This window comes from Ctenopharyngodon idella, chromosome 16, assembly GCF_019924925.1.
Source record: "Ctenopharyngodon idella isolate HZGC_01 chromosome 16, HZGC01, whole genome shotgun sequence".
In the NCBI taxonomy this organism is placed as follows: Eukaryota; Metazoa; Chordata; class Actinopteri; order Cypriniformes; family Xenocyprididae; genus Ctenopharyngodon; species Ctenopharyngodon idella.
In genome coordinates, this window is record NC_067235.1 from 5,764,189 (window position 1) to 5,790,713 (window position 26,525).

The window sequence follows — 26,525 nt, forward strand, 5'->3', positions numbered from 1 at the left end:
TTTAATCATTGAGAATGCTTTGAAAAGTAACAGCACACCTCATGTCTGTATCACAACGGGGTGGTTCTATAGGTCCAATAGGTAGTGTTAATGGTTTGTGCCGATCACTAACCCTGCTCTTGAGCGATAGCAGCAGTTGTTCTTGCCTCAGCAGCTCCATATTCTGAACATTCATCTAAACTTTCAAAAGACGAAAACATGGTTTAAGTCTTACTGAACGTCTTGAGACATTAATAACATGAAGTGATGTATGTGTTTTCTGCTAAAGTCTTCACAGAGCTGTGCGTTAAAAGTCGGTGAAAAGCTCACAAGTCATATTAGTTCCTGAACGCGCTCCAGTGGCCTCGTCTGACTCCATCTGGAAACAATAGCGCATAAGAAGAACAAGAAAAAGCTCTGAGTCAGCGTTAGCGAAGCCGGATCACCAGCGATCTATGTATCTGCTTCCTACGGCCAAGAGAGAAAGACAACACAGACTCTAATGTGATGGCAATATGACACGCGTCACGTTTAATAAGAACTGCCATTTATAATAAATCCTCTGTCCACTCTTCAGAATAACATTCATTGTGGATGAGCGGTTACATTCATCTACTGCTGTTGTACAACAAATGCAAATACTGTAAATGATGGAAGTAATTTGTGCGATGCAAAAACCCATATGTGAGATGCCGGAGCCTTTCATGTGCATTTCTCTTCATCAGACCAAAGACAGATTTAGAGTTCTTGGCAGTCGTGTGGTTGCTAAAAACGAAGAGAGCTGACTTTGTTAAACGTGACACTTCTTACAGTTCATTAAACTCATGCCCATTAGTTTCATTTGCATTTTGTTTTCCTTGAAAATAATAAAACCCAAATACGGAACAGTACTGTGAAAGCACGATAAAACTTACAAAAAATACCAACTGTGCAACATATACCCAAAGATAAACAGGAAAATAAAAGCTGTATAACAGAATATTACAGCAGAATATCATTCTGGTATATTGCAGTATTGTTAATAAATAAGAAAATTAATATCAATCATACAAAAGCGCTAATTCATTGTCATGTTAATTTAAAACCTCTATTATGTGTCAGCTGCTCGGCTGCCATTAATAACCACATATAGCACCAAAAATTAATGTAGCTCTACTACATGACGCCATATTCTCCCTGCTGCAACATGAGACGCATTAAGCCCGTTTATGTGTTTCACATGAGATTATGAAGCATGCTCATGAAAAAACATAACACATGTCCATGTATTTTGACACACGGATTCAGTCTAGTCTATATCCGGACGCAAAGCATTCTCATATTTTTTGTTCCTGACCACTTGAAGCTCTGTGAAACACAATGAAATGAGTCCTCACACCCTCACTGACACGGTATCACCTCCAGGGGGCTTCGTTGATGATGTAATTTCCTGCAGACACGCTTGCAGTCTCGCTGGCATCAGCAGGCCGTGTCATTCTTCACTGAATTCCCAGACAAAAAAGCCACTTTGAGTCCTTAATAATGTCTTTGTTCAGTCTATGTTCAACACAGCACTAGAGCGGGCATCACTCTGCTCCTGCGAGGGCTCAGGAGGTCATGGTAAAAAATCTAGAGCAGAAGTTCTCACGGGTTTGTGTGTGAGCAGGACTTGCAGCATTGCTTCCCGTAGAACTTGTGGTTGCAAACGCCGTGCTGCGGCACCAAATAGCACCAGTTGAAATGATCTTTACAGATCACATCTGCACAGGGAAACATTGATGTTACAATGTAACAAGATAAATGTCTTATCGAACCTAATAATTAATAAGATATTTTAAAATGTAACAAAAAATAAACAGAATAGCCATTCCAGCTTGTGTACATTTCATTTTCTATTTGAAAAGGAATAACGAGAAAGGAAAAAAAAAACTTCCCGACCAATCTGATGAAAGGGGCCGTAAACCAAATTGTAAACCATGGAAAATCATGTTTTCCGTTTGTTAAAGGGTTAGTTCACCCAAAAATTGTCATCATTTACTCGCCCTCATGTTGCTCGAAACCCATAAGACTTTCGTTCATCTTCAAAACACAAATTAAGATATTTTTAAATGAAATCTGAGAGATTTCTGTCTCTCCATTGACAGTCCACGCAACTACCACCCTGACGCTTCAAAAAGTTCATAAAGAGATCGTAAATCTAATCCATATGAATTGAGTGGTTTAGTCCAAATTTTCTGAAGAGACTTGATCGCTTTATATGATGAACAGATTGAATTTAGGCTTTTATTTACATGTAAACATCGATCAGCGGACAAAAACAGAAGTTCAACCATACGTGATTGATGCGTATAAGAACAAACCTCATTGGTTCTCGCACATCAAGCAAGCACGCTTGAGCTTCTGTTTACCAAAACTGATGTGTGTGTTGATGAATGTTTATATCAATAAAAGCCTAAATTCAATCTGTTCATCATATAAAGCGATCGAGTCTCTTCAGAAATTTTGGACTAAACCTCTTGATTCATATGGATTAGTTTTACAATCTCTTTATGAACTTTTTGAAGCGTCAAAGTGGTAGTTAATTAGATTGCCAATGGAGGGACAGAAATCTCTCCGATTTCATTAACTATATCTTGAGATGAAAAGTGATAAAAGTCTTATGGGTTTGGAATGACACAAGGGTGAGTAAATGATGACAGAACTTTCATTTTTGGGTGAACTAACCCTTTAAGTGAAAAAAATACCAAGTTGTCCTTTTCTTTGTCGTTATTTCTTTCCAAATAGAAAATGAAATGGTCAAAACTTACACAAACCCAGCATAAAGAGTTTTGGACTCTATTATATTCCTTAATTAATATAATTAATTTGTCAACAAATAAGACATAACAAATATGTGCAAAAGTGTCATCTTATTTATATACTATTATACTAATTATTAATATTGTAAATTAGCTTCAGTTTTTTAGTTTTATGTATGTTTGTCATTTTTATTTATTAATTTTTAGCTTTAATTGTAATTTAGTACTTCTAATATATACAGTGTGTGTATATATACAGTATCTCACAGAAGTGAGTACACCCCTCACATTTTTGTAAATATTTTATTATATCTTTTCATGTGACAACACTGAAGAAATGACACTTTGCTACAATGTAAAGTAGTGAGTGTACAGCTTGTATAACGGTGTAAATTTGCTGTCCCCTCAACATAACTCAACACACAGCTATTAATGTCTAAACTGCTGGAAGTGAGTACACCCCTAAGTGAAAATGTCCAAATTGGGCCGAAAGTGTCAATATTTTGTTTGGCCACCATTATTTTCCAGCACTGCCTTAACCCTCTTGGGCATGGAGTTCACCAGAGCTTCACAGTTTGCCACTGGAGTCCTCTTCCACTCCTCCATGATGACATCACGGAGCTGGTGGATGTTAGAGACCTTGTGCTCCTCCACTTTCTGTTTGAGGATGCCCCACAGATGCTCAATAGGGTTTAGGTCTGGAGACATTCTTTAGCAAGGCAGTGGTCATCTTGGAGGTGTGTTTGGGGTCGTTATCATGTTGGAATATTGCCCTGTGGCCCAGTCTCCGAAGGGAGGGGATCATGATCTGCTTCAGTATGTCACATTACATGTTGGCATGTACAGTACAGTGCCTGGCAGCACTTATGCAGCCCCAGACCATGACACTGCCACCACCATGCTTGACTGTAGGCAAGACACACTTGTCTTTGTACTCCTCACCTGGTTGCCACCACACACGCTTGACACCATCTGAACCAAATAAGTTTATCTTGGTCTCATCAGACCACAGGACATGGTTCCAGTAATCCATGTCCTTAGTCTGCTTGTCTTCAGCAAACTGTTTGCGGGCTTTCTTCTGCATCATCTTTAGAAGAGGCTTCCTTCTGGGACGACAGCCATGCAGACCAATTTGATGCAGTGTGCGGCGTATGGTCTGAGCACTGACAGGCTGACCCCCCACCCCTTCAACCTCTGCAGCAATGCTGGCAGCACTCATACGCCTATTTCCCAAACACAACCTCTGGATATGATGCTGAGCACGTGCACTCAACTTCTTTGGTCGACCATGGCGAGGCCTGTTCTGAGTGGAACCTGTCCTGTTAAACCGCTGTATGGTCTTGGCCACCGTGCTGCAGCTCAGTTTCAGGGTCTTGGCAGTCTTCTTATAGCCTACGCCATCTTTATGTAGAGCAGCAATTCTTTTTTTCTGATCCTCAGAGAGTCCTTTGCCATGAGGTGCCATGTTGAACTTCCAGTGACCAGTATGAGAGAGTGAGCGATAAAACCAAATTTAACACACCTGCTCCCCATTCACACCTGAGACCTTGTAACACTAACGAGTCACATGACACCGGGGAGAGAAAATGGCTAATTGGGCCCAATTTGGACATTTTCACTTAGGGGTGTACTCACTTTTGTGGCCAGTGGTTTAGACATTAATGGCTGTGTGTTGAGTTATTTTGAGGGGACAGCAAATTTACACTGTTATACAAGCTGTACACTCACTACTTTACATTGTAGCAAAGTGTCATTTCTTCAGTGTTGTCACATGAAAAGATATAATAAAATATTTACAAAAATGTGAGGGGTGTACTCACTTCTGTGAGATACTGTATATATACACACACTGTATATATTAGAAGTACTAAATTACAATTAAAGCTAAAAATTAAACATTTTTAATCACATTAACTACAAATTTCATGATATTAAATCACAATTATTATTATAATTTACTGACATACATAATATTATGCATAATAATAAAAATACATATTTTTTTTAACTTCTTTTTCCTCAAAAGAATTTGTGTTACTTAAATCTTTTCAATGAAGCACATTAGTACGTGGTGAAATAATATCACAGCTCACGACAGACCTTTCTTCTCTGGCTGGGGGCAGAACGCAGTGTTACAGGCCTGGGACATCACTGGCTTCATCTGCAGTAAACACCCAGAGGAGGGACGCCCATGAACGAGACACTGCACTGAGCGCACCTGAACGCCTCCGCCACACGACACTGTACACTGCAGACAAAGACACAACACAGCATGCAAAGATCAAAAACAAGCTGAGCTCAGGATTGGTTGTGTTAGATGGGTGTAGGATGAGAGAAGACCTGCCTGAGACCACGGTGAGGAGTACCAGTCTGGTCTGCTTTGAGGAGAGAGGATGGGACAGTCTGGCAGGATGCAGGTTCTCTGAAGCTCCATGGAGGGTTTGGGCACATGCTGACACTTTTTGGGTGACAGTTCTTTATATTTTCCTGCTACATCCTTCTCTGTGCACTTTACGACACGTAGCTGAAGCCCCTTTCCACATGACACTGAACACTGCAGAGAGAAAGAGAGAACATCAGAGCCCTCATTCAACCCAAACACACATCTGTGCATTATAAAAGAGACTGAAGCAGTAACCTGTTCCTTTCCTTGTTGAAAAATGTGTGCTTAAAGGGTTAGTTCATCCAAAAATGAAAATAATGTCCTTTATTACTCACCCTCATGTCGTTCTACACCCGTAAGACCTTTGTTCATCTTTGGAACACAAATTAAGATATTTTTGATTAAATCTGTTGGCTCAGTGAGGCCTGCATTCAAAGCAATGACATTTCCTCTATCAAGATCCATAAAGGTACTAAAAACATATTTAAAAGCTTTGCGAATCGAATCAGTGACTCGGCTCTCCTTTCAAACGGCTAAACTGCTGAAATCACGTGACTTTGGCGCTCTAAGTCACTGATTCGATTCGTAAAGCTCCGAAGCAGTGTTTTGAAATCGGCCCATCACTATATTGTTAAAAAGTCGTTATTTTGTTTTTTTTTGGTGCACAAAAATATTCTCATCGCTTTATAATATTAAGGTAGAACTACTGAACTCGCATGAACTGTTTTAAATATGTTTTTAGTACCTTTATGGATCTTGAGAGAGGAAATGTCATTGCTGTGAATGCAGGCCTCATTGAGCCATCAGATTTAATAAAAAATATCTTAATTTGTGTTCTGAAGATGAACGAAGGTCTTACGGGTGTGGAACGACATGAGGGTGAGTAATAAAAAACATTATTTTCATTTTTGGGTGAACTAACCCTTTAATTGTACTGAATGTGCATTTGTAGTATAAAAGTATATTTTTTAAAAACTGTGCTTCAGATAATATAATATTAACGAAATAAAAGGCCACTTAAGTGCACTTAACAACATGCAGTTACTATAGGGTTAGGGTTTGGTTTAGGGTTATTTGCATGTAATTATGCATAATTTACTGTTATTACTGGAGTAAGTACATGTAACATGTGTAACTGTAAAATAGAGTGTTACCCTTCAACATTACAAATGTGTAACTATTTACAAATTTAAATACATGGCATACACGTTTCAATAGAACTGACATTAAAGTATATTTTAGTTTACAATACATGCTTGTCAGGACATTTGGCAGTACACTAACCATATTTCAAAGACAATAGAAGTAACTATGAAATTACATTTCTTACAACTTAAGTCCTACTTCAGTGGGTCAAAAAAGCACTGTAAAGTTCAGCTAATTGCATTTAATACAAATTTAAACAATAATACATGCTAATTTCATTTAATTAAATGTCTGCCTCATAATGGTGAAAGGTCATGCATCACCTCTGGGGTTTGAACTCTTAACCATTTGGTTACTACTTTAGGCTTTATCACAACTCCACATCACCCCACTCTATCACAATGCAGTTCAAGTATTCTGCTGAGGGTTTTACCGGTTGCCAGGTGGAGACGAACCACTGGGCCTTGCGCTGTTTGTGGCAGCGTTTGATCATGCAGGTCTCTTGGCTGCTGGGTTTGGGCAGAGCGGCACAGGAAGCGTCCGGCAGCACGCGGATGTAAGGACTGGAGTCACTGCTTACACATGCCACCGCTCTCTTCATCACTCCCTTCCCACATTTACGAGAACACTGGGAAAAAGATCCAGCCATAATATAAGACAATGTTCCTCAGTGAAGTTTTAACTCTGTAGAATTAAAGGTGCATTTAGTCATTGTTTATTATATCCTTCTTGACAGGATGCAGCATTACACAAAGTAAAAATGTTCAGTTACGAATGCAATTGTCAAAATGCACTATTCACAGTGTTGATCCTTATGAGGTAACCCACTTTTCTGTTTTTTATTAGGCTACTGATAGGAATCTTTCATCTAAAACTCTGAAAATGTGTTAATTTCTTCATGTGTAAAACTTTTAAATGAGGGAAATGAACATGATTCTGCTTGAGTCGCATCAGCTGTGGAGGTGAAGATAACAACTCCCATGATTCCGCGCTCATTCACGGTGCCATCAAGCTACGCCATTGTTGTTGTTTTTGCCTCTAGCTGCAAAACGTACATACTGTGCCTTTAAATAGGAAGGTATTTGCCTATGTAGACATATGATGCATTGTTGATTTTCACGGATTTGTGTGATTGATCACTAACCTGAGACCAGGGTCCAGTGCTCCAGACCGCTGGGCAGGTGTGTGTGTTGCAGGTCTGCCTGCGAGATGGCGGTGGTTGTGCACACTGGTCATCAGATACAGTGTCCACCTTATCCGGGCCTGTTTTCTGAAGGCAGCGCACCAGTCTGATTTGCTCTCCAGATCCACAGCTGCGGCTGCACACGCCCCAGTCCTCTACACTCCAGCTGTGGTACACAACAGCACACACAAGATATTTTTATAAGTTCTTTACATCCTGAAAGAGTTATTTGTCGATACAAAGAATCACTAATATTTATCACATGTGCTGAGTTCAACCCAAGCTTTCCCAGAGCATTCCTTTTTTAATGAGGCTAAGGCAATGAAGTACTAGTGTACTACATACTGCTCAGTATACTGTAAACTGTATACGGCTTACTATTTTTTAAAATAACATGCCAAACCATACACATCATGATAATTCTGTCATGACAACTCTCGGGAGATTTGTTTAGTAATAGAGATGGTTGTGGATATGGCATTGTATTTAGTCTTGGCGGAACAGATCTGCTACACTGATGCTGCTGCAGAGCAAGTACAGGTGGAGCTTGGGAAGGTGGAGGGTTTCCTGAAAGCTCGCTGCAGACTGCTAACAGCAAACACTACCGGTATTTGTTTGAATGTTGAGCCACAGCTCATTGGCCGCTGATGCAACAACAACCAATCAGCTGTGCTACGTAGATAATGATGTGATCGCCACCAAATGAGTAAAGACCTATCAGCCTGCTCCATCTAGAGTTTCATGCCAGAACTATGTAATCATTTGAAACAGTATTCTGGGTAATTTTTGCTATGTAATACATTTTTACAGCCCAGGCTCATTGGAAAAACCAGGGTTTCTGCAGGTTTCATCAAATCTAATTTAATTCTTTTTAATGCCTTTTTGATGGCAATTTTAAATTTTTTAATGCCATATATATATATATATATATATATATATATATATATATATGTGTGTGTGTGACAACACTGAAGAAATGACACTTTGCTACAATGTAAAGTATTGAGTGTACAGCTTGTATAACAGTGTAAATTTGCTGTCCTCTCAAAATAACTCAACACACAGCCATTAATGTCTAAACCGCTGGCCACAAAAGTGAGTACACCCCTGTCTTACTGCCTCTAGTGTTCATTTCTGTTAGAAACTGAAGTGATATGTACGTACTGGTATGCATTTTGCGTTTTGCAAAAATGTTGACACAGGTACGTTTTTCCAATGAGCCTGTGTTACATTTTTTTGTCCCCATATGTTTTTTTTTTTTTTTAAAGTTATACAGTAAATCATACTAGCCAGTTAATATTATTGAAATAAAAGTTAATGGATTTGATTAATTCTGTAATGTTTTATTCCATCTAATTTGATATATTTACTTATGATATAATATATAGTTTTTTATAGAAAGCTTAAAACATCACAAATTTATCATTAGAAATTACATTTAATTTAAATGTAATATTAAAAATTACAAGTATACAGATATTCAAGTTAAAGAGTTCAAAAGGTACTGCTGCATCATCTCTAAGGGGCAGTTCACATATTGCGTCTAAAAACACATGGAAAGCGCGGCTGCGCCTCTTTCTCCTTCTTTCCAAAGCGCTTGCGCTCCCGTGGCGTCTGTCGTTGCTATGCAACCATGAACTGCGCTCTCCGCGAGGAGCAGGAAATTTCAGCAAAAGATAAATTGATTTCTAACCCTTGCATTAGCTTTACAAGTAGTTATTTTCAAATCCAGCACCATGTTGTTTAAATAGTAAATGCATATGCGCCCATTTGTGCACAACGAGGTGTGTTCAGGCACATTATTGGCGCGTTACTATTTTGAGGCAACTGAAATAGACTGCGCTATTGACCGAAACCTGATCTAAAGTCAATGGCGCAATATTTGTTTTGTTATTTAAAGAGTGTGTTAGTAACATGTGCCTATAGGCGGGTGCACAACGTGCGTACACTCTAAATGCTTTGGTGGAATCCGGCTTTTCCAGCAGATGGTCTGCTTGCGCGCTTTAACCTCGCGCACGAGCAGATCCGTTTCCTTACTAGAGAAGCGTTCAGTTTTCCTGCTTGCAAATTCCGTCATGTAAACGGCAAATCCACCATGGCGTGAGCGCAACTGGATTGTAAAGGGAATGGGAGATGAAACTCTGATTGGTTTATTGCACGTTACACCCAAAACACACCCATTACTCATTAAGAGAATAGGGACAACCCTTTTAGACCATTTGCCGGGCACGCCGACCATTTTTCCCGTCGTTAAACTAGCTAAAGTGGATTCGGACACGCCCTAAGTGCACTTCATTAAAATAGGGCCCATAGAGACGTTGAATATTGTGGTAGTATGCTATTCTGAACATACACATTGAATGTGGCTACGGTGTTCTTTCCCACAAGCCTCAGCTCTGGTTAGGCAAGTTGTAACACTGAGACACCTTGATTATCAAGAGTGGATGGTTTGTTGACTTTCAGCAAAACCAACCAGTCAAAACATCAGCTCATAAGGGTCATTAGTTGTCCCTGAAGTCCCCAAACAACCTCAAATCCCCCATCCCAAACGTTATTTCTCATAGCAGAGCACATCATCTGACTGGAATGCTGCAACAGCTCTGATGAATGTAATTGCTGCAGTGACCTGATCTGCTTTCATCTCAAGCACTGGAGATGTTCAACGCAGTACGACATCCTCAGTTTGTGCTCTTTAAAATACACATGATATTTATATGGTGGAATCAGGCATTTGACCTACTTGAAAAGGTAAATTTGGCAATGCCTTGGCCAGACGGTTGTAGTAATTAAAAGAACTTAATATATCATAGGTAATATGTGGTCCTGTGCCTCTGTTGCCATAAACCTACTTGTGTGAATTTATTAATTATGAGCTGGATTAAACATTCACACAGCTATGATTTCACCAGGGCTCAGCTTTCACCATCTGTGATTTGAGCTGTAATGCATACGATACAGTTGGCACTCTTTGGGGGAAGTCGTCTGGCAAATGAGACTTTAGTTATTTGTCCAATAAATATGACCGAACAGGGACATTATATAATATTATTGCATTATATATCTATCAGTTTTATGCTAGTGCTGCTATACAAATGTGCTATAAAATTGAACAATGTTATTTCAATACAACACAGAAGAACAGATGCTCTGTGTGGAGGAAGATGACATTAACCTTCTACCTCAAACCGCAGTGATGTCAGGCTCTAAATGTGAACCTCCACCTATTTCCATGATGTAATGGCTTCTCCATGACACTTCTGGCACTGAGGACTGACATAAGATCAAAAAATGTAGCACCCTAAAATACTCGATAAGTGTGTCTGCGAATGCTGTCTACGTTAAGATGATGATGACATGCAACTGACTACTTATGTAATAGTGGTGTAAATGACGAGAATACTTTTTGTGTGCAAAAACAAAACAAAAAACAAGGACTTTATTCAATAATTTGAACTGTTGTCAAATGCAGTTGACGCAGTGAACGCAGTGCAGAGCTTCCGTGTTCAGTATTGGCCCATGCTGTTCACGTGAGCACCACGACACATACTTGTGATGCTGACGCAGGAGCTGGCCAATAATGACTTGGTGTTCGGACATAAACACGGAAGCTCTGCACTGCGTCAACTGTGTATGACAACAGTTCAAATTGTTGAATAAAGTCCTTATTTTAGTTTTGTTTTTGCACACAAAAAGCATTCTCGAGTTGCATTTTAATAGACTTTAGACTTGACTCGGACTCGACCTGAAATGACTTCAGACTTGACTCGACACAAAAGACTCGTGAATATTTTAAAAACGACTCAAGTCTTTTACCCTTAGCTACTGACATAATAAATAAAGAATTTTTGTTGTATTTGAATGGTTTTATAATACCTGCATCATATATTTCCCTATTTGTTGTGGTAGATCGGACTCTTGTCATAGAATTTGATTACGTGTGTCCGTGTCTTGCGCGTAAACTCCGAAATGTCGTAAGAGTCCCATGAAACATGACGGGAGCCACTGTGCCATGTTTTTTTGTTTGGGTTTATTAACATGTCAGATCGGCTAGATGCACAGAATGTGGGAAATTAAAGACACCGGAATGACAACATCAAATTTTATGAGACATCGCATCTACAAATATTAGTCACATTAACTCACACAGCTAGCTATTATATGTGGTGAAGCTGCATGGCTCATTTAGATTGCCAGCCTGTTAAAATATGAAAAAAAAAAAAATCTAGCCTTTAAACCTAGCACTATGTTTTATCAATCTTTTTGTATTATATGCAGCTTTTCTCTTTCTTAATGTGTGTTCATAAGAGAGATAGAAAGAGATCTTAATCCATTTATTACTTAAAGCTCATATTTTAACGTATCACAATCAGCATGTGTACAGTTTTCTATTGACATTCTTAAACATTCCAAGGTTTGATATTTTCTGATAATGACTGTCATCAATAATAACGAAGCTGTATAACAAACTGCTGTATAACAAACCGTGACTCACTGGCGCCATCTTGTGTCCGCTTAGCGGCTGTATTGAAAATGACTACTCGTGTTGCCAGGACGACTGTTTTGTACATTGTAATGAATTATAAAGTAACAAGCTGGATTTACATTATCCCTTACATCATAGGACCTTAATTTCAAACAAAACAGATGATAGAAAGAGCATATTATTTTGTCTATATAATACAACTAGGATAAAAAATAGGATTTGAGTATGAGAATTTTTTTTTTATTGACTTGAGACTCGACTCTGACTCGTGACAAAAGACTCCAGACTTGACTCAGACTCCAGATAAAAGACTCATGAACATCTCTGCTTCATAACATCAAGGTTGAACCACTGCAGTCACGTAGACTATTTTAACAATGACTTTAGTACCTTTCTGGACCTCAAAAGGTGCAATGACGTTGCTACCTATGTGTCCTTTAAAAACCCTCGGATTTCATCAAAAATATCTTATCTTAATCATCAAAAAGGTCTTAAGGGTTTGGGATGACATGAGGGTGAGTAATAAATGACAGAAATTTCATTTTTGGGCGAACTAACCCTTTAAATCAGGGAATGTCATTCATTAGATACAAATTTTTAAAACAAACCTTACAGAAAGAAGTGTACTTCAAGTTCATTAAACGTAGGTAAAGTTCAAGCATATTTTCCAAGTATACTTTATGTATTATGTATACTAAAATCAATGTACTAGCAGTATACTTGTATGTGTACTATTTATTGGGACTAGATTTGCCCAATTTTTAGTTTATAAAACTTTATAAAAGTGTAACAGTAGAAAATTTCGAGTACTAAACTAGTTTACATCAAGTTTTTCTTTAGTATTTCAACTATACTACAAGAGAACTTACAAGTTGTCGCAAGCCCTTTTTGGAACTGTTTAGCTTGTAGTCAGTTTGTAGTTTTTTTCTCTCTGTTGATTAGCTTTATTGATTGTTTCCCTGGTATATCTTGTTATGCTTGTTTGCCCTTTATCCCTGTCTATATTGAAGTCCATGGCTGTGTCTGAAATCGCCCCCTATACCTTAATAGGCCACCATTTGAGGGGACAGCCATTTGTATTGGTGGTCGAAACCATTCAATTCCATAATGCACCCCAATAACGAGTGCAACCAATGTACGCTCAACGACTAGAGAATACCCATAAAGCACCGTGACGGTTACGCTGAATGAATTCCCGTGTCTGACCAGAAGATGGTGCCTCCATCCATCCATTTTCCACAACGCTGGTCCAATGTGGGTAGTGTAATATCATACAGATATAAATTCTTTTTTAATTGATTATTAAATTGTTTCATTAAGCTTTATACATTCTAGTGTCCAAATTCATGCACTCCTTTTCATTCATTCCTTCAAGTGGACTATATTAGTGGACTAACGGAGGGAATAGTGAATTTTGTTTATTTACTTTAATAAATATTCTTTATGGCATTTGGATTCTACTCTCCCCCATTTCTGCATCCTCTTCATGTATGCTGGTGGTTTACTAGTTACATATTTCTAGCCTGCATTTTAGTCAATGAATGTACTGTTTGAAATATACTCTCAGTAAAGTTTATTTGTATAAACTTTACTGTTTACCTACTAGTTTATTTGTATTTATCCTGCAAGTATAGTCATAGTTTACAATTTATATATTATTTTTGTTCAAATATACTTAGACTTTCTGTATACTTGTTAGCATAAGCCAAGCATACTTAAGTATAACTTTGTTAAGTATGTCTGTGATACATACACAAGTAGACTCAAAGTACTTTTAGTTTTTAAACAAGTATACTAACAGCACACTTGAGTAAACGTCTTTTAAGGGAAGTATAATTTATTAGAAAGACAAAAATACTACAACCAAAACATTTGACAAAGAAGTTAGTTGGGTTCGTAATCCTAAACCAATAAATGTAGTGTTGATAGTCAATAAAGATAGTCAGTATCACGATATATACACATTTTGTATTTATTTTACATAATTTAAGGTGCTCATGTTTTTGAGTTAATGTCAAAAGTAAAGGTAGGTCTGTTACATATTTGAAGAATTTAACACATTTTAAGAGAAGCTGCATAATTGGTATCACCTGAATTATGTGAGCAAAAAACTAAAATAGACACCATAAATAAAATACAGTCTCATCTACATCTCTGGCTAAATCAACAACCTCAGTTGTGGCCCCAGGTTGTGTTTAATATGTGCGTGACCTTCATGTCAACAGTGCGATTGTGTGCTGAGTCAGGAAGGTTTTTAACCTTGGCCTCTCGTAAACCCAAAGAGTTCATGCCAAACAAACAGGACATCAGATAAACGTGAGGCAATAAATGGTGTTTACAGAGGCCAGTTAATGAGGTAGAAAAACACTGACACACAGAGAAGACCCCCAGTAAAACATCATTTTAACGGTACTGCTCACTCTTGCCTGAAACACCTGTTAGAGAAGTGACATCATGATGCCATCATCAGGATACTGGAATAGACACAAGCAAATGTTTGGCACCGCTGTGTTCTTGGACAGCCACAAGTGTCTCCAAACCCAGAACCTACTCTATGAGAGTATGTGAACGCAAATGTTTTTAGTTACTCAACCTTCACAAGCACGCACACACACACACACACACACACACACACACACACACAAAGTGTGTTTAATTGTTTTAAATGTGCACTTAAGCCTTGTTTGTGAAACCGTATGTTTTAAATACATATAAGTTTCAGCATAAATTATGCTTACATACAACAGCAGTCACAATACACTGAAATAGCAACCTAAAAACGGTAACATCTAAATTTACTAGTTTTATTAAAGTAAAATCTATTTAACATCACTGAATCAACTTAAATACATTAATTTATACCAACAAAATATATTTATATTAGTTAAATCAAGTAGAAATGGCTCGTTAAGGTGACAATTGCAAGTTGCAATTCAAATGTATTAGACATTACTGGTTTTGGATGTCTTCACTTCATGTTCTCTCACTCAGGGCAAGAAGCCCAGGAAGACTCAATGCTTGGACGGCTCGATTTACAGGAGCAAGTCAGCATTTTCTGGGAAGACTGACATAAGAGGACACAAGAGCTCTGACTAGAAGAACACCTCTGTGCAGGGCAACCGGTTTTATCAGATGTATCCAGAGATAGACCAGTCGACTCAATTAGCTCAAGCACATGGGAGTCTATCTTACGAACACCCAAAATTGCTTTCTACAGAAGCACTAAGAGGCCATGCATTATTTTTCTCGTTTTCTCCTGACCTTGAGTATCGACATAAACACCTGACCCCGTTATCAGATTAATTAAATCTGAATTAAATCTTCAGCATTAATTAAGTTGTACCTTAGCCTATTAGGAGCACTATACTTTTGCTAAAGATTAATAAAGTGAAAAGTAAAATACACAAATATCATGAAGTTACTTCTGTTTCGAGAATAAATAAAGCAGTAAATTATGTCATCAAATAACGACAAAAATCACATCAAATCATGTCGAAAATGATATAACGTGTAAATAAAATATGAATAAGTTGTATATATAAAGTTATGTTTATGCTAATTTTATTTCAAAGGAGTGAGGAAAATAAAGTAGGTTTTAATTTAAGGAGCTAGAAGAATTTTAGAATCTGAGGCGTCCGTCAACTGAAGGCAAGCTGCCTGCGCTTCTGTGTTGACGACTCTGTTGCTAGACCATTTAAAAATGTTAAATACACAAATAAAACTGCATCTTTCCCTGAAAAAAACAGCAGTGATTGATATGATTTTATTGTTATTTAACTCTCTTATAAAAAAATGTTATTATCATCTTATTATTTCATTCTAACCGGTGACCTTTAGAGACCCTGGAACTCTGAAAACATATATACAGTTTTATAAAACAAAATGAAAAATAATTTGCAATTATTAATATTGTTATTATTATTCATTATTTTATGTTTTTAAATACACAAAAAAATTATAACTGATCACAAGAAAACTATTTTGTCATGTCGAGTTCACAAGAAAATTATGATATCACAAGAAAAAAAACAAATAAAAATGCATGGCCCCTTAGGGCTTCTGTAGCTCTCTGATGAACCACAACTGAAGAAATGTGAAAGATGCTTGATTATGCACAGCCAGGATGCTATAGGGCAGGGGTACTCAAGTTCAGAGGCCATAAAATGTGAAGGGCATTATAAAAAACTCTCCACATCATAAATTACATGTATATTCTATGTTCTGTTTTGGTTTCGTTTTCACTCTGTTTGTTCTGTTCCCGTTTGCCTTGTTCATAATTAGTTCCCTTGGTTACTCATTCACTCTCTAGTTTGTTGCTATGGTTAATCATTGATTATTAGATTCTGTTCACCTGTGTTCATCTAGTTCCCTTAGTTCCTTGTATTTATATCCCCGTCTTTCAGTTCATTGTTGTCAGTTCTCGTTAAAGTTAATGTGTAAGTCTGGTTTATGTTATCTCCCATGTATTCCTGTGTTCTGAGTGATTTTTGATTATCTAATAAAGATTATTTGAGTATATGACCAGCATAAACGTGACAGAAGAACTGACCTTAAAGAAATTGACTTACCGACCGTCCAGCTGCTCTTTTTAGAACAAAATCAGCGCACACTTGAGGACCACATGAGAGACTTTTTACATCCGCCATGCCTCACAAACTTTACACCAGCCTCAGTGAGCGATCCAATGGAGGAAAGCCCCACCCACATTTCCGCCATTGAGGGTGAGCAGTTCTCCCATCACGCTGGTTCCACCCAGCTCAAAGTCTAATGTGTCTCCGCCGGTTCTGCCCAGCTCAAAGTCTCCGCTGGTTCCGCCCAGCTCGATGTCTCCTGCATCTCCACTGGTTCCGCCCAGCTTGAAGTCTCCTGTGTCTCCAGAGGTCCCACCCAGCCTCCCTCTCCTGCCTCCCCTTCCAAAGCTAGTTAGTCCATTGGCCCCGCCTCTGCTGGTTCCCGTCAGCTCCTCAGCTCCTCCCTGGTTTACTTAACTATGCTGCGTGGATGCGCATTGGGTCTTCTGGTCACCAGCTCCTCCTAGTCAAAAGGATCCTCTGGCTCTGCCTCCAGCCTCGAAGCCCATCACTCCACCTCGGCTTGTCAACCTGTCAGCTCCACCTTGGCTCCTTCCTCCCTCAGCTCCACCTGGGACTGTCGTCCTTATGGCTGCACCGGGCTCCCTCATTCCTCCGACTATACTAATTAAGTATATACTAATTGAGTTTGTCTTGCTATATTCTTAATGCAAAACAAGTCATTCATACTCAAACAGAGTATGAAAAAAAAAAAAAATCTCAAAATGCATAAAGCACACAGTAAGCGTGGGGTGAAAATGAGCCTGGTTCTGCCAATTGCAAATGTAGAACAGAAAAGTGATAGGGAGAGCATTTTTCATGCTGCCTGGGTCACTTAAACACTGCAGAGTTTGGTAAACTTTCACCCGTAGTACTTAACAGAACACCCGACCCATTATCCAACAGTAAAACTAATTTATTTCTGAACTCGACCCATTTGACAAGGCCGCGACCTGAATGGCACCCGCATTAAAATGTGGATCTCTCTCTCCTGAAACTCTGCAGTCTATACGTGTCCATTGATTCTCTTAGCAGCGAAAAACAAAAAAACAACAAAAAAAAACTTTGATTCAAATTGTGAGTAGATTATATACAGAAAGGAAATATAAAAGAAGCTTACTTTAATTTCTTCAATTCAGCGTGCCGGACTATAATGCTCAACCGTCATTTAAATGACGCAAACAAAAGTCATGCTGCCTAATATTTACGGTACTTTTGAGTGCAAAATAAAATAAAAATACATTCATATTTAGGATAAAGCAGGCTACAAAATGAATGCAGACAGGCCGCCTGTTGAGTACCCCTGCAATAGGGTATTATAGGCGGCTGCCAGTTGCTAAGGTTTTCAGAGTGTTTTTAGAGCATTGCTATGAAGATTCTAGGGTGGCTGCCAACTGGAGCTTGCACTTATCGTCCTTCTTTGTCAATGATTTCATAAATACTAAAAGAAGCTGATGTAACTGTAATGACAGGTGTGTTTTTGGGACTGAACCAGGATCAGAACTGGGATCAGAGTCTGTCTGAGAGCGAGGTCTGTCTCTAAAGCCATCAACACTTGCTGATATGTTGTTCGATACTTTCGCTGACAGTAGAGCAGGGCGTCCATCATCACCAACGAGTTACGGAAAACACGGGCAGGACAGATCCATTCACCAGCTGTCTGAGATGAGTGCATATACTGTAGATCTGTAATGTGTGTGTGTAACCTAGCAAGACAGGTCACTAGTCTAAACACATTGAAGATGATCCCAACTCAAGAGATCTTGACCTTCTCAAATGCATGTAACAATTACATTTAGGATACAGTTTTGAAACTGTCACAGGATATGCATGTATTTGTGTAATTTACGGTCAGCTTACAAAACCATGAATAATATATGTATATTGTGTGTAATGGTAAAGCGAATTAAAACTGTCTGAATCAGAAGCAGTACTGTGTTGTCGGTCTCCTCTCTTCCCCCTCTACTCCACAGCTTACCACGCCCACTTTTGTAGCATTTTTCACAACTGTGGTGAGAACTGACCGGTGTGGAAACAGGGGGTTTTATGACCCTTTAAAGTGACCTATATTTAAAGTGATTATGCTTTTTTGCATATTATCTTTCATGTAGTGTGTAATATAGCTGTTTGTGAAAGTTCTCCAAAGTTTCAAGGATCAAAGTGCAGGATAAATGGAGTAATTGTCTCCCAAAAGAAAGAACCAATTCTGAACTGCCTAAAACGAGTCGTCAGTAATTCCAGTCTTACTTTCTGCTCAAATCTATGTAGTACCACTTTGCATGCACTTCCAAAGGATAAGGAATCGAATTGATCCAGTAAAACCAACACCATCATTACTGTTCTATCACTGTTTATACAAGTGCTGAGGAAGCTTCGGAGCTGAAATTCAGATATGGTAATGGCTGTTTGAAACATGCTGTAAGTGGTAGACCAATCACAACAGACTAGGCCGTTTGACCAATCAGAGCAGAGTAGGCTCAAAGAAAAGAGGGGTTTGGAGAGACCGAATCCATGATCAAATCATTTCAGACATTGTGAGAAAAGAGATGATGCTGCAATATTATGAGAAAATTAATGTGATTTCAAAACAAAATCAGGAACTTTTAAAATGTGTGTTTAAGTGAGAAGGGTCTGTCTGCATCCCACAGTACTACAAACCACACCCCTGCAAGATACACCTACTACAACAAGTTACGCCTCCTGCAAAGAAACAAGCATGGATGTCATTGACTAAAACAATTTTCTGAAGTGAATTATTTTATGTTTTATGTATGAAATGTTTGTAAGACTAGCCGGTAACACTTTAGTATGGGGAACACATATTCACTATTAACTACAACTTTTCCCTCAATAAACTCATAATTTACTTCTTATTAATAGTTAGTAAGGTAGTTGTTAAAGGTGCAATATGTAAGATTTTTGCAGTAAAATATCCAAAAACCACTAGGCCAGTGTTATATATTTTGTTCACTTGAGTTCTTACAATATCCCAAATGTTTCCAACTATTTGTAAATCGTGAGAAAATTGCAATTTTAACCAAGGCTCCGGGCATACCCGCGTTACCCTCGGTTTCCGGTTTTATTTTGTAAAAACCATAGAAACACCAAAGACGCTTTAATATATTACATGTTTTAATAGACAAGGGAACAACTGTGTGGTTATGTTTATAGACAGAAAACTAATTATTGTTATATAGCTCAACACGTTTAGTCTTATTGTTTAAATCTAATTTTCTTGATTTTTTGCGAGTACCATGCTTTACCATGCCTCAGAGAAAACACTATTTTATCAAGTAGCTAACATAGCATAATCAGATGCAGCTTTATTTTTAGTAACAGTAATACAGAATTTTCTCCATCATACAATACGTTTTAAAATTAATTGCATGCCATTTATCAACACAAGCCATCCAGCATTTAATATGATATGATTCTAAATATGATATGATTCTAAAATCGATCTAGCTTACTGCAGTGTGCAACAGTGTCTCACAGCAGCCGCCAAGCGAACGCACAGAGTAACGTTATAACATTTTCAACACTCTCAAATGTATCTAATATGATAAACAGAACTGTGTTACCTCATACTCATGACCGGAAAAGCGGAAGTGGCGCCGGCGACTGTCATAATAAAAGTTTCGCTGCTCGTAAGGCGTGTGTTGCGCAATCGCTCCAGCGGTCTCGTTCAGCTCCCACAACACTCGGTCCTGCTCTGCTTCATACTACAGTAACGTTAACAATCGCATCCATGAACATGATTTCTTCCTGAGTCCTATCCCGATTGTTTCCACCGGCTGTGATGTGAAGACCACATGTCCCAAGATTCTGCGCTCAAACTTGGCGTCATCAAGCTACGCCTTTGTTTTGAATAGGCCTCTAGCAGACAGAAATCTTACATACCGCACCTTTAAGTTTAGGTATTGAGTAGGATTAAGAACGTAGAACAAGGCCATGTAGAATAAGGCATTAATATGTGTTTAATAAGTACTAATAAACAGCCTTATATGCAAGCTAATAAGCAACTAGTTAAATGACCCTAAAATAAAGGGTAACACTTTATTTTAGGGTATTTTAACTAGTTGCTTATTAGCATGCATATTACTAGAATATTAGCTGCTTATTAGTAATTAATAAGAACATATTAATGCCTTATTATGCATGACCTTATTCTACATTCTTAATCCTACCCAATACCTAAACTTAACAACTAACTTACTAACTATTAATAAGCAGTAAATTAGGAGTTTATTGAGGGAAAAGTCGTAGTTAATAGTGAATACATGTTCCCTATACTAAAGTGTTACCAAATAAAGTGTGACCGACTAGCCTAAATGCTTTAGAATCTTAGGAATGTATGAAATAACAGCTAGTTGTAAAAGATAAAATGAATTATACTATCAAATACAGATAATTATAGTTATTTTTATGGTAATTATAGTTACAAACATACCCCACAAAACCTAAATTTTACTCTAAACTACCCCTTCCATAAAATTAAAATTTACTGTAGAGTTTCATATTTAAAATACTTTAAAAACTGATGAAAACAAACAGGATGACTTACAGTGTCTGGTGATCTATGTTATATGATCTGTATGCCTTATCACTAGGTGGCGATAACGAAGCTTAAAAAGTGAGGCAAGTGAAGTAGAAGAAGAGCAGTACTAGTGACGACATCAGCGATTTCAGAGGGAGGGGCTCTGATGATATTCCAAATGACATTTGAGCTTCCGCAAGAACCAATGAGGTTCATTCTCGTGTGTTACGCAGCACGTTTGAGCTTCCGCAAGAACCAATGAGGTTCATTCTCGTGTGTTACGCAGCACGTTTGAGCTTCCGCAAGAACCAATGAGGTTCATTCTCGTGTGTTACGCAGCACGTTTGAGCTTCCTCAAGAACCAATGAGGTTCATTCTCATGTGTTACGCAGCACGTTTGAGTTTCCGCAAGAACCAATGAGGTTCATTCTCGTGTGTTACGCAGCACGTTTGAGTTTCCGCAAGAACCAATGAGGTTCATTCTCGTGTGTTACGCAGCACGTTTGAGCTTCCGCAAGAACCAATGAGATTCATTCTCGTGTGTTACGCAGCACGTTTGAGCTTCCGCAAGAACCAATGAGGTTCATTCTCGTGTGTTACGCAGCACGTTTGAGCTTCCCCAAGAACCAATGAGATTCATTCTCGTGTGTTACGCAGCACGTTTGAGCTTCCGCAAGAACCAATGAGATTCATTCTCGTGTGTTACGCAGCACGTTTGAGCTTCCGCAAGAACCAATGAGATTCATTCTCGTGTGTTACGCAGCACGTTTGAGCTTCCGCAAGAACCAATGAGGTTCATTCTCGTGTGTTACGCAGCACGTTTGAGCTTCCGCAAGAACCAATGAGGTTCATTCTCGTGTGTTACGCAGCACGTTTGAGCTTCCGCAAGAACCAATGAGGTTCATTCTCGTGTTACGCAGCACGTTTGAGCTTCCGCAAGAACCAATGAGGTTCATTCTCGTGTGTTACGCAGCACGTTTGAGCTTCCTCAAGAACCAATGAGGTTCATTCTCGTGTGTTACGCAGCACGTTTGAGCTTCCAAATGTTTCACTGTAGGGGGCATAACTTGAGGTAGGGGCCGTAATTAGTAGGGGTGTGGTTTGTAGTACTGCAGGATGCAGTCGGACACACTTGGTTTATGCTGCAAAGGATAAAAATGCAGTTTGTTGGTTGAACATAATTTCAATATTAGTTGTTATAACTTGAAAAGATTGATGCAAACTGTTGTTAATTTTTTGTTGAGTCAAAAGATTTGTTTTTAGAGTGTGGCCCTAGTGTTTTCATGTTCAAAAGGTTCATAACATGTTTGAAAAAATGGCAAACCTCATAAAAAATGAACAGAAAAAATAATAGTTTGATTATTAACATTTTCTGAAGGTTTGCTGGCTATTTGTTGAAAACACCTATTCATGTAATGCGCTCAAGACGCGCAGGCTTACATGTCTGTCGTGCTGTGAGCGGGCAGTGATGTGTCCTGCATTAGTCTGTTTCCTCTGAGATTTAATGTGTCACTCTTCCACTGGCTTAAAGCTGGTCCAGTCTGGTTTTCCCCAGTCCCAGAAGACCAAAACCCTCACGGTAATCCTGCAGAAAGCGCTCTCATCCTTCGAAACCCCTCGTTTTTCAGCAGTCGGTTAAGCAAGAACGTCACCTTCAGCATGAGAGTCTTTCTCCAGCGTCTCCTGAAGACCTATGAGCTCACTGCATATTCAATATCCTCCATCATAAATCAGCGCATTAGCCATTTTACTGTACATGTCGAGACAGAGATGGATATTTCTAATTTGCATTGTGTCAGCTCAAATTATTCTGTCAGAACAAGTTGTTGCACAATCATGTGGAATAAATAATAACCCTTCTGACATCTGAATCTCAGACATCACGGAAAACCATAGAAGCAACAACAACAAACAACAACAAACCTACAAAATGCAACATAGCCTCTCATGTGTCTCTGGTGATCAGCATCACAGTCTGATTTCTTGGATCTGCCTGTCATGAATTGTCATATCCAATGACCTTCTTGTGTTAGTCTACGATTGTCCAGATTGGGGTCAGGGTTATGAGGTCACCTTTGTCACTGTCCCAGGAATGGATGAACGGTGATGCCAACATCTGAGTAATATATGGTACACCCTGGACAGGAACCCAGACATGCCAGTTAGCCAATGTGACCCTTCACCACGTGGCTCAAACGTCCTACCACACCCAGACAGAGCTGCCAGACACCCATCATTGGGCCAATTCATCTGAACAATGTTTACTGGGCAGTGGCCTTCTTTGTCAGGCATCAAATCAGCTTTGGGTTCATGCAAACATGATGGATGAAGCATGTTCTCGCACGGCACTGGGGAAATGACCTTTTTGTTTCAATCACTAAACTCAAGTCTAGTGCTGGAGAGGCTCGTAGGCTCATGGGATGCAGGTTCTGGTCCAAGTGAAAGGGGTAAATTACAGCTTTAATGTTTAAAGGGATAATTCACCTAAAAATGAAAATTACCCCATAATTTACTCACCCTCAAGTCAGGTGCATATGACTATCTTCTTTCAGACAAACACAATCGGAGATATATTTAAAAATATCCTTGCTCCTCCAAGCTTTATAATGGTTGTGAATGGGGGGCCACATTTTGAAGTAAAAAATAATGCATCCGTCCATAAAAAAAGTAATCCATATGGCTCCAGGGGGTTATTAAAGGACTTCTGAAGCAAAGAGATGCATTTTTGTAAGAAAAATTTTTGGCTTCAAAATGTGGCCCCCCATTCACAACCATTATAAACCTCGGAATAAATATATAAATATATCTCCGATTGTGTTTGTCTGAAAGAAGATAGTCATATACACCTAGGATAGCTTGAGGGTGAGTAAATCATGGGATAATTTTCATTTTTGCGTGAACTAACCCTTTAAAGGATTAGTTCACTTTCAAATGAAAATTAGCCCAAGCTTTACTCACCCTCAAGCCATCATCCTAGGTGTATTTGACTATCTTCTCTCTCATGAATAAAATCTGAGAAATATTTATAAATATCCTGATGCATCTGAGCTTTATAATGGCAGTCAACAGGGTTGGCTAATAAAGTCCTTCTGAAGCGAATCGATGCATTTGTGTAAAAAATATCAATGTTATGAAGCAAAATATCTAGCTTCCGCCAGACCGCCTTCCATATTCAACGTACGAAGAAATTGTAAAACTCTAGCAGTTCAAAAAGCTTACGCTACACCCTACGCCTTCCCTATTCAACTTACAGACAAAGTGTAACTGATGTGACACCAGTTTACACTTTCTTCGTAACTTGAATACGGAAGGCGGTCTGGTGGAAGCTAGATATTTTACTTCATAACTTGTTAAATATGGATATTTTTTTTTTACACAAATGCATCGCTTCACTTCAGAAGGCCTTTATTATCCCTCCGGAGCCGTGTGTATACGATTATGTGATGGATGGATGTGGATGGAGACACTTTTTTCAGCTCATACTTGTTGGTCCCGTTCACTGCCATTATAAAGCTCGGATGCGTCAGGATATTTATTAATATTTCTCAGATTATGTTCATCAGAAAGAAGAAAGTCAAGCGTGGCTAGGGTGGGCTAGAGGGTGCGTAAAGCTTGGGCTAATTTTCATTTAAATTAAATTACATTTAAAATACATTCATGTAGAAAACAGTTAAATTGACAATATTACAGTTTTTACTGTATGTTTGATCAAGTAAATTCAGCCTTGCTGAGCATAAGAGAATGTAAAAATCTTACTAACTTACTTTTGGTAGTGTATCTACATAAATTTTACTGTATATTTTTCCTTAGTATAAATCTAATGAATTTATATATCCTTGTTTATATATTTTAAATGCTGAATCAATAAAATGTATTATAATTATTATTTTAAATTTACACACGCACAGGTCAAAAGATAGGATAAAACAGGAGAAGCAACCCAGTGTTTTCTCATCAGTATAAGCAGCTGTAGATGCTTAGCTGGATTATAGTACGTGATCTGCCTCCTACACTGAAGATACGGGAGAATGGGAAAGAAACTGAGCGAGAATAAGAGACGGGGGAGTAAGAACCGGATCTCACTGCCAAAGCAAACAGCTAGACTTGGAGAAAAAATCAGCTCAGGATCATGCAGGTTTTACGGGAGTATCCGACACTTTAATACTTTAAGAGCAGCTCTCAGTTGTTAACTGTCTCTCAGAAAACTCGTGTGGAGGAAACACAGTGAAGCTAAACTGTAAAGATGCCTCTGCTGTAATCAGCTCTGTGAACTGGAGGCAGTTTTGGCAGACAGGTGTGAGAGTCATTCTGTATCTACCTTTCCAAGCCTTCGGACATTATTGGGAATTACTTGTGAGACACAGTGGATCGTTCTGCCCTGGAGTACAGGTGGATCAGCTTGACATGCGAGACAAAAACTTGCTCTGCATGACGCTGCCATGGAGACGCTACTAAAATATCTGATGAGAGACACGAGGAATCATAAGCAGTGAAGTTTAAATTCGCACACACTCTAGGCTGCTCTGAGATCTGCTGCAATGACATGAGACCAGACAACATCTGTGTCTTGTGTCAAATACATGCAACCAATCATAACCTTGTGGTAATTATCATTTGTGGTGTGAAAATCAGTTGTTGAGCAAACTTCCTTATGTTACCATTAAGTTATCAAAACGTTATTTCTGAATGTTCAGAGAATTTTAAATGTAGAAACGTTTTTTCTTGGTTATGTGAATGTTAAGGGAACATTCCATTTTATCATTCTTCAAACATTATGTTCTCTGAACATTCAGAGGCTACATCTACAAACCGCTCCTCATCCACACTAGCGTTTTCAAGCGTTTTCCAAAAGTTGCTCATCCACACTGAAACATCTAAAAACGCTTAATCACCTTACTGCGTATGCGTAAAACATACTTAAAGCTCACAAGTTGATGCAGAGAGAGCAGACATAATAAAATTCTCACGCTATTCTTCTGGCGTGATCATTTTATTTGTATAATATTGTATCACTCACTGTTGCACTCAAAATTGGGTTGAAAACGCAACTGTCATTTATATTTTGCCACGCTGGACAGCAAATGTGAGTAAATTCTCTGTCATCTTTGCAAGAATGTAATACAAAGATTCTACAAAGGAGAATTTATCTTGAGCAATACTGTTAATGTAAATAGCAGGCACAACAATGCCAGGTATAACTATAGATATCTATTGGTACAATATGCGTCACATGACTAAACATGCGTCATTGAAAAAATGTGAAAACGGTATTTTCAAATTTATCCACTTTGGAGAGCGTTTTTAAAAAACGGAAGGCCAAAACTGAGAGAAAAAGATGCGTTTTCAAATGAAAACGTATTAGTGTGGACAAGGCCTTAAACTATTAGTAACATTTTAAAAAATGTTAGACGAATGTCCAACTAAAATGTTTCATAAAAAAAAACATTTAATGAACAATGTATAAAT

At 38.5% G+C, this 26,525-nt stretch overlaps 1 protein-coding gene across 1 annotated transcript in view; it reads right to left on the reverse strand.

Annotated features, from left to right (window-relative positions):
- Window positions 1-493: 493 nt before the first annotated feature.
- LOC127497765 (A disintegrin and metalloproteinase with thrombospondin motifs 16) overlaps window positions 494-26,525 on the reverse strand; it is a 104,057-nt gene continuing 78,025 nt past the window's right edge. Inside the window, exons 19-23 of the mRNA XM_051866499.1 lie at window positions 7,430-7,634; window positions 6,719-6,913; window positions 5,101-5,310; window positions 4,857-5,004; window positions 494-1,718 (exon numbers count right to left, since the gene is read on the reverse strand). Of these exons, the coding sequence (XP_051722459.1) occupies window positions 1,603-1,718; window positions 4,857-5,004; window positions 5,101-5,310; window positions 6,719-6,913; window positions 7,430-7,634 (874 nt within the window). The 3' untranslated portion in view covers window positions 494-1,602. The remainder of the gene's footprint in view (window positions 1,719-4,856; window positions 5,005-5,100; window positions 5,311-6,718; window positions 6,914-7,429; window positions 7,635-26,525) is intronic.